Consider the following 14,830-nt stretch of genomic DNA (forward strand, 5'->3'; position numbering starts at 1 on the left):
GGCTGGGGAGGGCAGAGATCATATATTGAATAGTTAGATATTTAATAATCAGATTGTCACATCTGGGTAAATGTTTTTATTTTTACAACGAATGATATATGTCTTCTTCCCCTCATTTTAAACCAATGAAAAGTTAAAAATAAAGTGACTCGATATCAAATTTTTCAGGACATGTTTATAATTGATATGCGTTTCCATTACTACTTACGGACCTGGCTGAATTGTACACTGGATGTTATTGGAACAGTTTTGGTCATTGTGGGAGCTTTACCACTCTTCATTCTGGGGATTATTCCTTTGGTTTTCCTCTATTTCACCATACAAGTAAGTACACAGATTTTTATGTGTATTAATAACTTATAAGTTCACAGTCAAATATAGTTTCAGACCCACTTAGACTGCCTGTTAGTTAAGGTTCTCTAAGGAGCAGACATCAAGAAAGGATTAGATGTACTAGAGAATTGCTGGGGGAAATGCCTGTAAAAGATAAAGGAGAGGGAGCAAGAGAAGGCTGGGTGAGCCCTTCGACAGTGAGGCAGGTCTGCTCCCTTCGAGGGAGAAGGAAGAGGATTGGGTAGGAAGAGTCTTGGACTGCAGAACGGTTCCATAAGAGGTTTGGTTGAATGAATGGGAAGTCCACAACCAACACTGCCCAGTGGATGCTCCCATGTGACCCCTGAATGGGCTTGTTTTAGCACCCCTGCCATGCTCAGTCTTTGCCTGGGAGTCATCTGTGGGAAAAATGGCCTTCCTTCTACTATAGTAGTGGATTTGGAGGGGCAGCGGCTGGGCTGTCAGTCAGCTATGGGCCCTGCAACAGGAGAACTGAGTTGTGCATTTTCATGGCCACCATAAAACCTAGGTGTTGTTTACATTTTAGCAGAAAGTTAATTTGCCTGAAGAGCCAAGAGAGAGGCACATATTGCCTTTTGCCCTGTTATCTCTGCTATCAACAAACTATTGCTGGAAGAACTACAACAGATCTCTCATGATATGTATATATCCTTATATTCCAATTAAAATGTGGTCAACCGGGGGCTTCCCTGGTGGCGCAGTGGTTGAGAGTCCGCCTGCCGATGCAGGGGGCACGGGTTCGTGCCCCGGTACGGGAAGATCCCACATGCCGCGGAGCAGCTGGACCCATGAGCCATGGCCACTGAGCCTGTAAAATGTGGTCAACCAGTTTGAATTCCAAAATTATGTCACTGTGAGGCTGTAGTGTAAAAACAAAATTTCTTAACACATATTTAAATTAAATATAAAAGTTTTTTGAGGCTCTTTATACAAAAGGATGCAGTTCTTGTAGTTTAATGTTTTCTCAACCTAAGTTTTCAAATTCATATTGGAGTTTAATTTGTCCAACCAGGATGTTAATCATTTGCTCATTTCTGCACCTGTACTATCATTATTCCTCCTACTTCCTATGTTGTCCCTCTTCTCTCTGCCTGTCTGGATCTTACTTACCCTTCATGCCTAGGTTATATTCTACTTTCTGTGAGAAGCATTCTCTACCAAAGTAGGGCAAAGAGATATGACTCATGTAGGTATTATGGATTTATTATGCTGCTAGTATTATAGGCTGTTTTTTTGTTGTTGTTCTTGTTGTCATTTTATTTATTTATTTATTCATTTATTTATTTACTAGACCAAAAATTGTCTCCTCAATGTGATTGTAAGTCCTCTGGGGCAGACACTATGTCTTATAGTTAGAAAAAAAAAAAAAGTCAAGAAATTGAGGAATGGTGTTGAGGATCAATTGTGTCTGCTTAAAAAAACAAAAACAACAAAACATATCACAAGCGATAGTCTTGTGGTTGGTGCACTATAACAGGGTGTCTGGGAGTGGAAAAGAGTCTAGAAACCATGTCTTGTTAGGCGGAACTTTATAGGGTGAGCCCTGAATGAAGATTCAGGAACCTCAGATTACTTTCCTGACTCCTGTGTTTGGTATATCACTTTCTTTTCCAGGCTTCATTTCTTTTCCCTGTAAAATAAGAGGTTTGCTTTAGGTCAGTACTACTCAAAGTGTGGTCCCTGGACCCATGGGCCTATAGAATCAGAATCTCTTTTTTAAAAAATCACATTTTACAACCAAAATATACACAATTTTTATTTGCTAATCATACCCTAATAGATCAGAGGGAAATAAAGAATTTCTCACAGAAGTCTGTGTTTTTAAAATCCTTCTGGTAATTTTTACTAAAGTATGAGAAGCACTGATCTAAATCAAATGTTCTTAAGCTCAATGCTCTGGTCAGTTTCATGGAAGGACCCCCCCAGGGCTTCTATAATTCATTGAACTTTTATGAAACTACCTTTGAGACAATCTCTTAAGTCCTCTTGCAGGCTCAGAATGCCGTAATCGTTTGTATTCTCTAGAGCACTTAGCATAGAGCAGAGCTTGTAAACTGTAAGCTGACAGGCCACATGTAGTGTCAGGTATGTTTTAGCGTAGCTTGCTTAATGTTTTTACCAAAATGAAGACATTTTTAAAATTAGGAATTTTACATAAAATTCCAGATCTGAAGATTTTCATGAAAAAAGATTGCAAGATGTAACAAACTCTTTATTTTCATTTCCAGTCTGTAGCAATTACGTGGGGCTGATGAAGGATCCACCCATCCCAGCTGTCCTCAGCCCAAGTCAGAGGGGAAGTAGTCAATTATAATTGTGGCCACATTGGTTTTTTTGGCAGAAAAAAATAAAGAAAATTTTTTCCATAACTATATTTAGGTACAAAAATATTATTGTTTGTACATTTGGTTGGCTTCCTTCATTTAATGGGTTAACCACCTGGCCACACTTCCAACATGTAACATAGAGCTTTTTCCACAGTAGGTACTCAATAATGGGTGTTTGAGAGCATTATCAAAGTGAAATTTTGCCCAATTATGTTCTAGTTGTGCTATCCAGAATTTGGGCTTTTTACTGTTACAAAGGTGCATTCGTTTCCTGGGGCTCCTGTAACAAACTTGGTGGCTTAAAACAAGAGAAATTTTATTCTCTCACAGTTCTGGAGGCCAAAAGTCCAAAATCCAGGAGTAGGCAGGGTTGGCTTCTGCTGGAGGCTCTGAGGGAGCATCTGTTGCATGCTTCTCTCCTAGCTTCTGGTGGCTGTCAGAGACCCCTGGAATTTTCCTTGACTCCTAGGTCCATCACTCCAGTCTCGTCTTCACATGGCTTTCTCCCTGTGTCTGTGTCTTCTCCTTTTCTACTTTTTATAATGACACTCAGATTGTATTTAGGGCCCACCCGAAATCCAGGATGATCTCATCTCAAGAACCTTAATGACATCTGCAAAGATCCTATTTCCAAATAAGGTCACATTCACAGGTACTGGAGGTTAGAACTTGAACTTAACTTTTGGGGGCTGCTCTTTAGTTACACAAGTACCCACTACACAAGTATCTTGCCATTTTCAAACTATTGAAGCAATTTTGCCTACATCTTCCCAACCGCCTCTTTCTGTTTTCCTGTTAGAGATACTACGTGGCAAGCTCTCGGCAGATTCGGAGGCTGGCAGGAGCATCTCGCTCTCCTGTCCTTTCCCACTTTAGCGAGACTCTCCTTGGGGTGTCCACTATCAGGGCATTTGGACATGAACAGAGGTTCATCCAGCAAAACAAAGACGTGGTGAATGAGAATTTGGTCTGTTTCTACAACAATGTGATTTCGAACAGGTAAGTCATATTCACATATCCAGTTCAGGACTAGTCTCTTCTTGGATATTTTGTTCACTAACTTCTAAACAAAAAGTGTTTTTTGTTTTTTGGTTTTTTTTGCGGTACGTGGGCCTCTCTCTGTTGTGGCCTCTCCAGTTGCGGAGCACAGGCTCTGGACGCGCAGGCTCAGCGGCCATGGCTCACGGGCCCAGCTGCTCCGCGGCATGTGGGATCTTCCCGGACCGGGGCACAAACCCGTGTCCCCTGCATCGGCAGGCAGACTCTCAACCACTGCGCCACCAGGGAAGCCCCAGAAAGTGTTTTTAATGATATTTCATCAAAAATATTAAAGCCTTAAATATTTCTAGTATTTAATATACACTTAAGTTAAAGTGTGTCTATTTATGTCCGTATGAATAGTACATGCTACTTTACGTGAAAATAAGGTCCCACGTTTTTTGAAGGTTATACAGGATGCTATTAGAATTAGTAAAGATGTGACTCTTTGTTGTATTTTATATTTGTAGAATGGATTTTCTTTGCAAACAATAATCTATAATATTTTGAATTTGAAGCTATACATTTCACATAGAGGAGAAAAAAAAACATTAAATAGTTGGGCACATGTTAACTTTTAGTGACTAATTTTATCATATAAAAAACGTGTATGTAATCAGAAAGGTAAGTGATTTTCCAATGGGATTTTAAGATAAATGCATCATTTCAGCTGATGTTCTTTTGTTTTGATTTTTAATTCTGATTAAGTTTTAAAGCAAAGTTCTGCAAAAGTAAAGTGTATTTTTATGCAGAGAAATCCTTTACTCTATCATCACTGCAAAAATCCTGTTTGATTGAGTTCTAAGTAAGTGTGAAAAAAGAGAATGCAGCTATTGATGTTTACTTCTTCAGTTTTCAGAGGAGAGTTCATACTAAGTGCACCAAAACTTTTGCATCTCAGTTCAGGAATATTTTCCATTATTACAGGTGGCTGTCTGTTAGACTTGAATTTCTTGGCAATTTAATGGTGTTCTTCGCTTCACTGCTTGCTGTGCAGGCTGGCAATTCTATGGATTCAGCAATAGTTGGTTTGTCCATATCCTATGCCTTAAATGTAAGTAATAGTGATTTTGTGGTATATAATATGTTTATAATCCAATTAATTAAGCTCTCTTCTCCTTTTCCTGTCTGAATTATAGACTGTATTAACTAACTAATGAGAGACAAATCTGGATTACCCTGGAGGCTCATTTCTTTCTTTTGCTACTAGCAAAAGAGCTAGCTCAGTATTTCTAAGTTAGCTCACAGAGAAAACAGGCTGATACCCAAGGCTCAGTGCTAGAGGATCCAGGAAACTCCTGCTGTTGCATCATTACCCAGAAGTTTCCTGTTCTCCTATCCTTATAGAGTTATAAAGTATAACAGGGATAGGACCCCTCTCTACCGTGGCCTGTCCATCTGGTTTGCCCAAACTAAGCAGAGAGATAATGCAAGCTCTGGGGAGAATATATGCTCTGCTTGTAATTTTTTCTCCTAATAAGCCCTATTTTATATGATACTGCAAAGTGCTAGTGTTATGACTGTGTGCAAGTCCCCTTAGTAAAATAGAAAATGTATCAAACTGCTTAATATAATTCCATATTATTTAAAAGATGGGTCTACATGATTTGGGTACATGCCCTTAGTCCCTTATCTAAAAGCCTCAAGTCAGTTGCATTTCAGAATTCAGAACTTAGGCTTCTAGAAAGGAATTATAATACATTTAACATATATATATACACACACACACACACACGCACACACACACACACACACACACACAAATAAACATATCCATATGTATGTATGTATATATGCAGGGCCTGGGGCAGAACTCTGTAATCAAACTCTTTGTTCTGCAGTGAAATATGTGAATGTACATCCTAAGTGGGTTAAATCAACACTTTAAGGAGACCCACATCAGTTCAGTCAGGTTGGCCATCAAATGGTTTAGCACCAAACTCAAGAAAAATCTGAATTGTGAGAGTTTTGTGACTTTCAGAACTAGATTTGAAGTTACAAACTTGGGGAACTTATATTTAGGGATAAGTTGCGTGAGAAGAAAGTAGAGTTTGGGAGAAAAAAAGGAGACAAGAGTAGTCAGAAAATTCCTTCAAATGGAAGCTGGTAAAGAATGCCAAAGGTAACATTGTGTACAAATTTTTTCCTCACTTAGGATGTACATTTCTTAAGGCATATCCCATCAATCTTGGTATTCATCATTTCTTATACCAAGTATGGTCTCCTTTAATATATGTTGAACTATATTCATTCCTTCTTCTGACAAATAACCATTGTTTATGATATTAATGAATTTAACAAACTTAAAGAAGCACATGTGTGTCTAAGAATAAATATGCTCACTTCTAAAGCTGTTAAATAATTCTAAGAAATAAAATATATGAAAATTCTGAAAAATGAAGCTTTATAAAGTATTATTAATAGTATATAAAAGACTGATACTCATTCATTAAGCTCTTGGTTTCTCACCTCCAGATTACTCAATCTCTCAATTTTTGGGTAAGGAAAGCATGTGAAATTGAAACCAATGCAGTTTCCATTGAAAGAGTTTGTGAATATGAAAATATGGATAAAGAGGTAAGCACTCCTAAATAACTAATAAATGGATGCAGAATTAAGATATTGTGATACACCTTGAACTGACATCTTAAAAATCGATTTTGAACAAAACCTGCATTTCCAAATTTATGCTGTAATATTTTGCATTTCGACGAAATTAAAATTCAATCTATTGTAAAATACACCATTATTTTATATAATCACTAAAGTAGACAAAAAGCACTGCTAATTAAATTAGGACTGTTCTTAAATTATAAGATATCCCATTTCAGTATTGTTATAAAAATGAAATATAAGTACCTGTTTTTAAGGGGCACAGTGATCTGTCCCCTACCAATGTAAAGTCAAATATGCAACCTATGATTATAACTTTGTAAAGATTTTACATTGAGAAAAGTGTCTTAATGCAGTCACCTCACAATTATTTACAGTCTGATTGTCCAATTTCAAAATTAACTACGCCTTTACTGCTTATACCTTCTGTCCCATTTACTCACCATTAGCATCTCTGTGGACGGGAAGGAGAAGGAGAAAAAATCAGTCTGCTTTGTTCCCTTTAATTAACTATAATTTGGGAGAGAGAAGAATTAGACTATAGACAGAGTATAATGTTAGCATTATCTTCATATTTTACTAATCTAGGGTACTTCTGTCTCCCAGTTCCATGAATTAACAGGGCAGATGATAAAGGGTATATGTTGAATTTCTGCATCTTCTTCAATCCATTTATAAAGGTGTCTAAATCTTCATGAAACTTTCCTCTTTTGCTCGCTCATAACTCTGAGGAAGAAGTGTTCCTCCTCCAAATAAAAACCTACAAATTTCCAGTTGTATTTTGGAAACATCTCTTCATATCTTTTCTCAGACCTTATTCCATTAACCACCTTCTCTAATTCCTCATTTCAGCCCCCCAACCCCTTTACTCCTTTCAGCCTATAAATATACTAAAATATTTTCTGCATACTCCAACTCCTACCTGAACTTTGAATCTTCCTCTAGATTCTTCCCTGGGTCTTACCTTCCTTTTTCATACACATTTCACGAAAGATTAGTCTACCTTCACGATCACAATCACAGTTACCAATATCTAGTTTGTTCAGCTTATTGCCATGTAATGACTAATATAAAAATTGTATCATTTTCTATATTTTCTAAATCTTTTGCTATTAATATATGTTTTCTTTTCATTTTTAAAAAAGTTCAGTAAAATGTGTGTGTGCACACACAAGCACACACACATTTAAAAAAAAATCTTTATGTAATTTGATGCAAGTTGTAACAGACACCATTGCAAAAACCCTTGATGTGGAAAGAAGTAAATGTGTCCAAATGACCCCTATTTACTCCTCTATAGCCCCGTTTCTCTGCTCCTCTTTACAACAGAATTCTTGGGAATAGTTCCTGTACTTGCTCTCTCTAATTCCTCTTTTCTCATTCTTTTCTGGACCCTCTTTCACACAGGCTTTAAATCCTACCACTTCACTGAGCCTGCCCTAGTCAAGATCACCAATGGTAGCCTCTTAGTCTTTACTTTACCTGACCTATCATTTGACACTTGTGATCGCTCCCTCTCATGAAAACACTTCACCTCCCTGGCGGGGCACCACAGTCTTCTGCGTGTTCTTCTACCTCCTGCTTTTCCTCCAGTGTTCCAGAGCCAGGCCTCAGTCTCAGGTCCTCAGCATATGTAGTTAGTCTCCTTTACCTGGAAAGGGTTTCCTCTGATATCCACATGATTTGTTTCCTGACCATGTCCAGTTAAGCCTTTTCTAACCTCCCTGTTTAAAATTACACCAACCCTGCCTATTTTCTGATTTCCAAAGTTTTATCATCAACTAACATTCTGCATAGGCTATATGGTGATTTTTGTCTTTCCTCACCAGCATGCATGCTCCGTAAGGGCAAGAATTGTTTTTCTCACTGCTAAATCACCAACAACCAAAGCATTAACTGGCACAGTAAACACTCAGTATTTGGGAAATGAATAAATGACAAACTGTCCTCCTCTCAGCTAAAAATGTCAGGTTACCTTCAGCTCCTTTATAAGGTTTTAGATTTTTCTTAATAACTTAATAGAAGATGGGAAGCCTCTTTATGTGTAAAAATTTATTTCTAAGATTTTGGTATTTTTTAAAAGCGTTTTCAGAACACTCATAATGTTTACAAACGTCATTCATCATTTTTGTTTTATCACTTTTGTTTATATGCATGAGAATTATTTTTATTGGGGGGAGATATTTTTATTGTAATTATAGTTTAAAAAATATTTCTTTGTTTTAAGGCACCCTGGATAATGTCTAAAAGGCCTCCGTCACAATGGCCCAATAAAGGGATAGTGGAATTTGTTAATTATCAGGCTCGATACCGAGATGATCTTGGTTTAGCATTACAAGATATCACTTTCCAGACTCATGGGGAAGAGAAGGTACCATATATATTTCATAAGTCTCACTTTACCTTTCATCTGAATATATTTATTGTTAAGGCCAAAGTATACTGTGATATTGAATATAAGATGGTCATTTGTTCAAATTTCATATAAAAGTAATAAAGACGTGGTTGGTTTGTACAAAATAAGCTTTTCCTCTATCAACAAAAATATATATTTTAGGCTGTTCATAATCTATTGTGAAACATGACTTTACTATTTTTTAGCTTTATTGAGGTAAAATTAACAAATAAAAATTGTATTTTTTAGCGTGTACAGTGTGATAGTTTGATATACATATATTGTGAAATGATTATCATAACCTTAAGAACACTTAAGATCTACTCTCCTAGCAAATTTCAGTATTATTAATTATAGTCACCATGCTGTGCATTAGATACCTAGAATTTATTTGCCTTATAACTGAAAGTTTGTACCCTTTGACCAACATCTTCCCATTTTCCCCACCCTTCAATCCCTGGTAACCTTTTGTTTGACGTTTTGATGTTTTTAGATTCCACATTTAAGTGAGATCATACAATGTTTTTCTCTGTCTGGCTTCTTTTACTTAGCATAATGTCCTCGAGGTTCACCATGTTACCACAAATCATAGGATTTTCTTCATTTTTATGCAGGATTATATATATGTTTATATACATATTTTTTTTCTTTATCCATTCATGCATGGCATACACTCTTCAACACACATATTAGCCCAAGCCTTTCCAGTGAGTAAGGAGTGTCTGGATAAAGACTCATCCTTGCATGTCACGTTAAGTCTTCCATGACAGTCAATGTTATTCTGGTTGGCAAAATTAGATTCTACTGACCTGACATGTAATGTATTTGTTGTCAGTACCAAGGTCCCCTTCCCTTACAAAAAGTACAATGTAAACTGTTTATGATAATTTCATTATAGATTGGAATTGTGGGACGAACTGGAGCAGGCAAATCAACACTATCAAATTGCTTATTTAGAATTGTAGAAGGATCAGGAGGCAAAATTGTTATTGATGGAATTGACATATCTACAATTGGGCTTCATGACCTTCGTGGCAAACTTAATATTATTCCACAGGTAAAGACTGTTTTGTCGTTAGTCTTTCTTAACTCCCTCTAGGGAAACTTCATCTTTTGTTCTATTTTATTTTGTTTTTGTTTTAATTTTTTTTTAATATATTCCTTTCAAGCATACACATTCATTTTGGGGAGCCAAATTATTTTAAATGTATTATGAAAAATAACTATGTAATTAAATCCTATTAAACACTCTAAATCTGAAGTGTTCTCCCTACGTGCATTTATCTATTTGAAAAACTATGTTGCTTTGCAAGTTTCCTTCATAATAGTAAATACAAATAAAATTCAAATGTAGAGATCAGGCTGAAACACATTGGTAGTTTTTGGAAGAAAAAAACAATTACTGAGGCTTTTGCTTAGTTGGTAATTTGAATGTAGGATTTTGATTCTTTTGACTTGAGGTTTAGAAATATTGAAAAAATGAAAAGAACAATAATGCAGTTAGATCTTTTTTCAAGTCCTTTGATTTTTCCATCTGTGGCATCAGAGGAACTTGATCATTAACAAATATGCAAATTGGCTCAATAATATGCCTCTGCAGTCCAAGATGACTTTATTCAGTTGTGTTTGAGAGATTTAAGCTGAGCATTTATGAAATATCTTTATATTATTCTTTAAAAATATCTTAAAATACTATCATCTCTTTGTCATACTGTTTAAACACATACTTACATTCATGAATTTACTTCAGAACAAATTTGAGTAAAATCTGAAATTCTGACAGGGATAAAATTGACTGGAGAAAAGAAACAGTCATTCCTCTCTTATAAATCAAAACAGGAGTAGTAAAATACAGTTTCACTAGACATGTCAGTGTATTGGAAAGAGCGTGGACTTGTCGTCTTTGAATTCTACCTGAGCACTTACCTTCTGTGTGTCCTTGGATGAGAGCTTTTTAAAACCTCCAGTTCACTGTCTGTCAAATGAGGATATTTACTTCTATCTTTCTGGATTGGTGGGCTGATAGATAATATTATATACATAGTATAGATTACATTTATTCAGTTCTTTTCTGTATTATATTATATCCCTGACTGAAGGGCAGCTACCATCATTATTATCGTGGTTGTGATCGAGACATTATTAATAAGAGGACGAGAAAGAATCAGGAAGCTTATAATGATTTAATCTAACTTGCAACTTATTCTGATTTTCTTCTGCTTTTGGGTTCAATATAAAATGAATTTGATAACTATTTAGTTTTGATCATTTTGTTTTTTCCTTATTTAATGTACGCATGCCTCACGTGACAGTAAGATTACTGGTGACTATTTTATTCTCTAGGACCCTGTTTTATTTTCTGGAACCCTTCAAATGAACCTGGACCCCCTAGACAAGTATTCTGATGGCGAGCTATGGGAGGTGCTGGAACTATGTCACTTAAAAGAGTTTGTGCTGTCCCTTCCCAAGAAGCTGCTGCATGAAATTTCAGAGGGTGGTGAAAACCTCAGGTAAGCTGCTAAGAACAGAGCTTGGTCAGGTTATTCATTCAGGGCTTTTTAGAAACGAGTTGGCCTCAAAAGGAAGTCACTCCTGAGCTACCACGGATCTTGTCTGGCCTGTTCAAAGCACACCATTGCTGATTTCTCCTAGGGAAGACAGACAAGGAATAAATAAAATGATAGCCACTGGCTGGGAAACTGCTGGTGAAGGGAAACAAAGGGGAATAAGAGGAACAATGCAGTATGAAAAGTCACTATTTAATTGAATCTTCTTTTGCAAAGACTCCTACTCTAATAGCTCTCTTCCTAAAAAAAATTGTTGTAAAGGCTACTTTGATGTTTGATGTCTTAGGATGGTCCCTTTATGTGATCAGAGACCTAAGGGAAATCAGACCCTCTCTGCACTGGAGAGACACAGCCTGTATGACTCAGCCTCTTCTTTGTTTACTCTCTCCTCCCTCTCTGTTTCTGCCACCTTGGCCTCCTTGGTTCCTTGCTGTTTCGTGAAGATGCCAGGCCGGTTCCTGCCTGCGTCAGGAATTTTACATCTGCCAATCACTTTGCCAGGAACAGGTTCCCATTGGAAATCTTCAGGACTCACTTTCCACTTCCTTCAGGCCTTGAATTTAAAGGCATCTTCTCAGAGAGGATTATTTTGGCATGCCCATCTAAAATGCCCACCCCGTACCCACATTTTACACCCTCCCTTTCTGTACGTTCGAATTCTTCTCATTACTATGCATTTTGCTCATTTATTTTTTTGTTTCCCTATGTAAACACACAGACAGAGCCTTTTGTCTGTTTAATTCATTGTTCTATTTGCAGAACTTGGACCAGAGTCTGGCATATAGTAATCACTCAGTGAATATTTCTTAAAGAAAAGAATGAATGAATGTGTGGGTTAGGAAGAGAATAACAGTATAATTAGAATTTTAGAACAGGAAGTGTGTGACCATAAAATCCATTGTGGAAATCATTTTACCATTTTTTATAACAGTGTTGGACAGAGACAGCTTGTCTGTCTTGCTCGTGCTTTGCTGAGAAAAACAAAAATTCTCATCTTGGATGAGGCAACAGCTTCCATCGATTTTGAGACTGATAACTTGGTGCAGACCGCAATCAGGAAGGAGTTTTCTGATTGTACCATCCTGATGATTGCTCACAGACTGCATTCTATCATTGATTCAGACAGGTATGCTTTATTTGTTTTCAGAAATAAACCAGTTTCTACAGAGATACCTACTGAACATATGAAACACATTAATTACTTGCCACTAGTAAAGGATTTTATCTGTGCTGAGAGATACAAAATGTCCCCTAATAGTATGGAAGATACTTTCCAAAATAATTAGAGGAATTTGTTAATGCTCAAAGAATATTAGAAAACTTGATATATTTCCTTAGTTAAATAGTACCTTTATTTTGTACTGACATAACTCATACAGTAATTTAAACCTTACGGTAGCAAGAACAAGAAGGGTGAACTGAAACACTGATTATAGGTTACCTGACTGGATTCTTTTCACATTGCAGGGTGCTTGTTCTAGACTCTGGAAGGATTACACAATTTGAAACACCACAGAATTTGATACACCAGAAAGGACTTTTCTTTGACATGCTAACAGAAGCAGGAATAACACAAGACTCAGGGACAAAAAGTAAATACTTTTAGTTGTATATTGATTATACCAAATAAAAAAAAATAGTATTTGAAAAAATAAAGACAGGGGAGAAATGCAAAACAGCGGGCCCCTAGCTACATGTTAACACAAACAAGAGATAAGCACCATAGCTCTAACCATAACGGGCTGTACCCAACCTTCTTTCTTCCATTCATTCCCTCCAGAATATCTGCCTTTTCCTCATTGCCCAAAGTACTAAATGCCATTTATCCCTTAAGTCTCTGACTTTGTTCAGGAGTCATCTTCTGCACAAAGCATCTCTTGATTTTTCCCTTCGCTCCCCTGTCTGATCCACATGACCTTTTTCTGTCCTCTGAGTAGCCCTATGTGCATACCTTTATCATGGCAGGGACCATACTCTATTTAAATCCTTTTAGTCTGCCTCTCCTTAAAGCTACTTGAAGGCAAGTGCCCAGTTTATTGTTTTTGTGTGTTAGGTTCCTAACATAGTACCTTTCAGATTGTTGATACGCCACAAACATTTGTAGAATGAATGATTAGGCATTTTAGAGTAATATTATACAGGCACCTATAATAACTTTTGAGTTATTTTACAGTATATAAAATTATGGAGGGGCTTCCGTGGTGGCGCAGTGGTTGAGAGTCTGCCTGCCGATGCGGGGGACACGGGTTCATGCCCCGGTCTGGGAGGATCCCACATGCCGCGGAGCGGCTGGGCCCGTGAGCCATGGCCACTGGGCCTGCGCGTCCGGAGCCTGTGTTCCGCAATGGGAGAGGCCGCGGCGGTGAGAGGCCCGCGTACCGCAAAAAAAAAAAAATTATGGAGGAATCACAGAAAAACATATTGAGTTATTCAGCTGCTTTTTGGAAAGAGTAATTATATGTTAACTGAATTTTATAAAATAAAATTTTGCTTTATTTAAAAATAATATTTTATAATATTTTTACTATTTACTTTGAGTAAAAAACATATTTTCTATGGAACGTCATTTTCTGGCTTGATTAACCTCAGTGAGTTATATATCAGATGGTATACATTCACAAGTAATTGTTGATTTGTAGTACTAATTATATTTTGAAGGGCTTTTTCATTTGGTAGTTTTATGTAATAGAAGCCACATTATTTCTCTGAATTGCCATTCAAATTTGAAGTTTTCAAACTTCAATGGTATTTTCCTTTCAAGATGATTTTAATAAAATATTTTAACATGTTAAGACTCAACAGCCATTTCTTTTATCCTCTTTTTCTCCTTCCTCTGCAACAACTTTGTACAACCTTGCTTCATCCCCTAAGTGTATTTATGAAAAGTTACTGTAAATTATAAAACCCTATATTATCTAAAGCTTCATTCCTTAAAATGTAAGCTACTGAAAGTGTTGTCCTGTCTTTACAATTCCTGTAGTACCTACCACTATGTTTTGTACTCAGTAGGCATTGAATAAATATCTATTGAAATCCATTAAGAAAGGGAACTGGATATTTCATTAATATCAGTTAAAATTTATGTTTTGGCCTCTTTACACATGTAGTAAAATCAATAAGAGACACTGCATAATTTAGAAATCTAATGGGAAATCAACAGTCACCTGGATAAATTGTGGTATCTTCATACAGTGGAATTCTATACAGCTATGAGAATGAATGAACAAATGCTACAGGCAACAACACCAATGAATCTCACAAACATAATGTGGAGTGAAAGAAAACACAGGGGACTTCCCTGGTGGCACAGTGGATAAGACTCCATGCTCCCAATGCCAGAGGCCCGGGTTTGGTTCCTGGTCAGGGAACTGGATCCCACATGCATGCCGCAACTAAGAGTTCATGTGCAACAACTAAGGAGCTGTGTGCTGCAACTAAGGAGACCACAAGCTACAACAAAGAGGCTGCCTGACACAACTAAAACCCCATGCAACCAAATAAATAAAATTTAAAAAAAAACTATAAAAAAGAGAAGT

The 14,830-nt window shown here is 36.8% G+C and overlaps 1 protein-coding gene across 1 annotated transcript in view; it reads left to right on the forward strand.

The window, feature by feature from the left end:
- LOC309822800 (multidrug resistance-associated protein 1-like) overlaps positions 1-13,478 on the forward strand; it is a 76,763-nt gene extending 63,285 nt beyond the window's left edge. Inside the window, exons 20-28 of the mRNA XM_082654821.1 lie at positions 169-324; positions 3,481-3,680; positions 4,647-4,773; positions 6,195-6,296; positions 8,560-8,703; positions 9,626-9,784; positions 11,071-11,237; positions 12,226-12,420; positions 12,762-13,478. Of these exons, the coding sequence (XP_082510947.1) occupies positions 169-324; positions 3,481-3,680; positions 4,647-4,773; positions 6,195-6,296; positions 8,560-8,703; positions 9,626-9,784; positions 11,071-11,237; positions 12,226-12,420; positions 12,762-12,900 (1,389 nt within the window). The 3' untranslated portion in view covers positions 12,901-13,478. The remainder of the gene's footprint in view (positions 1-168; positions 325-3,480; positions 3,681-4,646; positions 4,774-6,194; positions 6,297-8,559; positions 8,704-9,625; positions 9,785-11,070; positions 11,238-12,225; positions 12,421-12,761) is intronic.
- The last annotated feature ends 1,352 nt before the right edge of the window (positions 13,479-14,830 follow it).

This window comes from Grampus griseus, assembly GCF_964374135.1.
Source record: "Grampus griseus genome assembly, chromosome: 5".
In the NCBI taxonomy this organism is placed as follows: domain Eukaryota; kingdom Metazoa; phylum Chordata; class Mammalia; order Artiodactyla; family Delphinidae; genus Grampus; species Grampus griseus.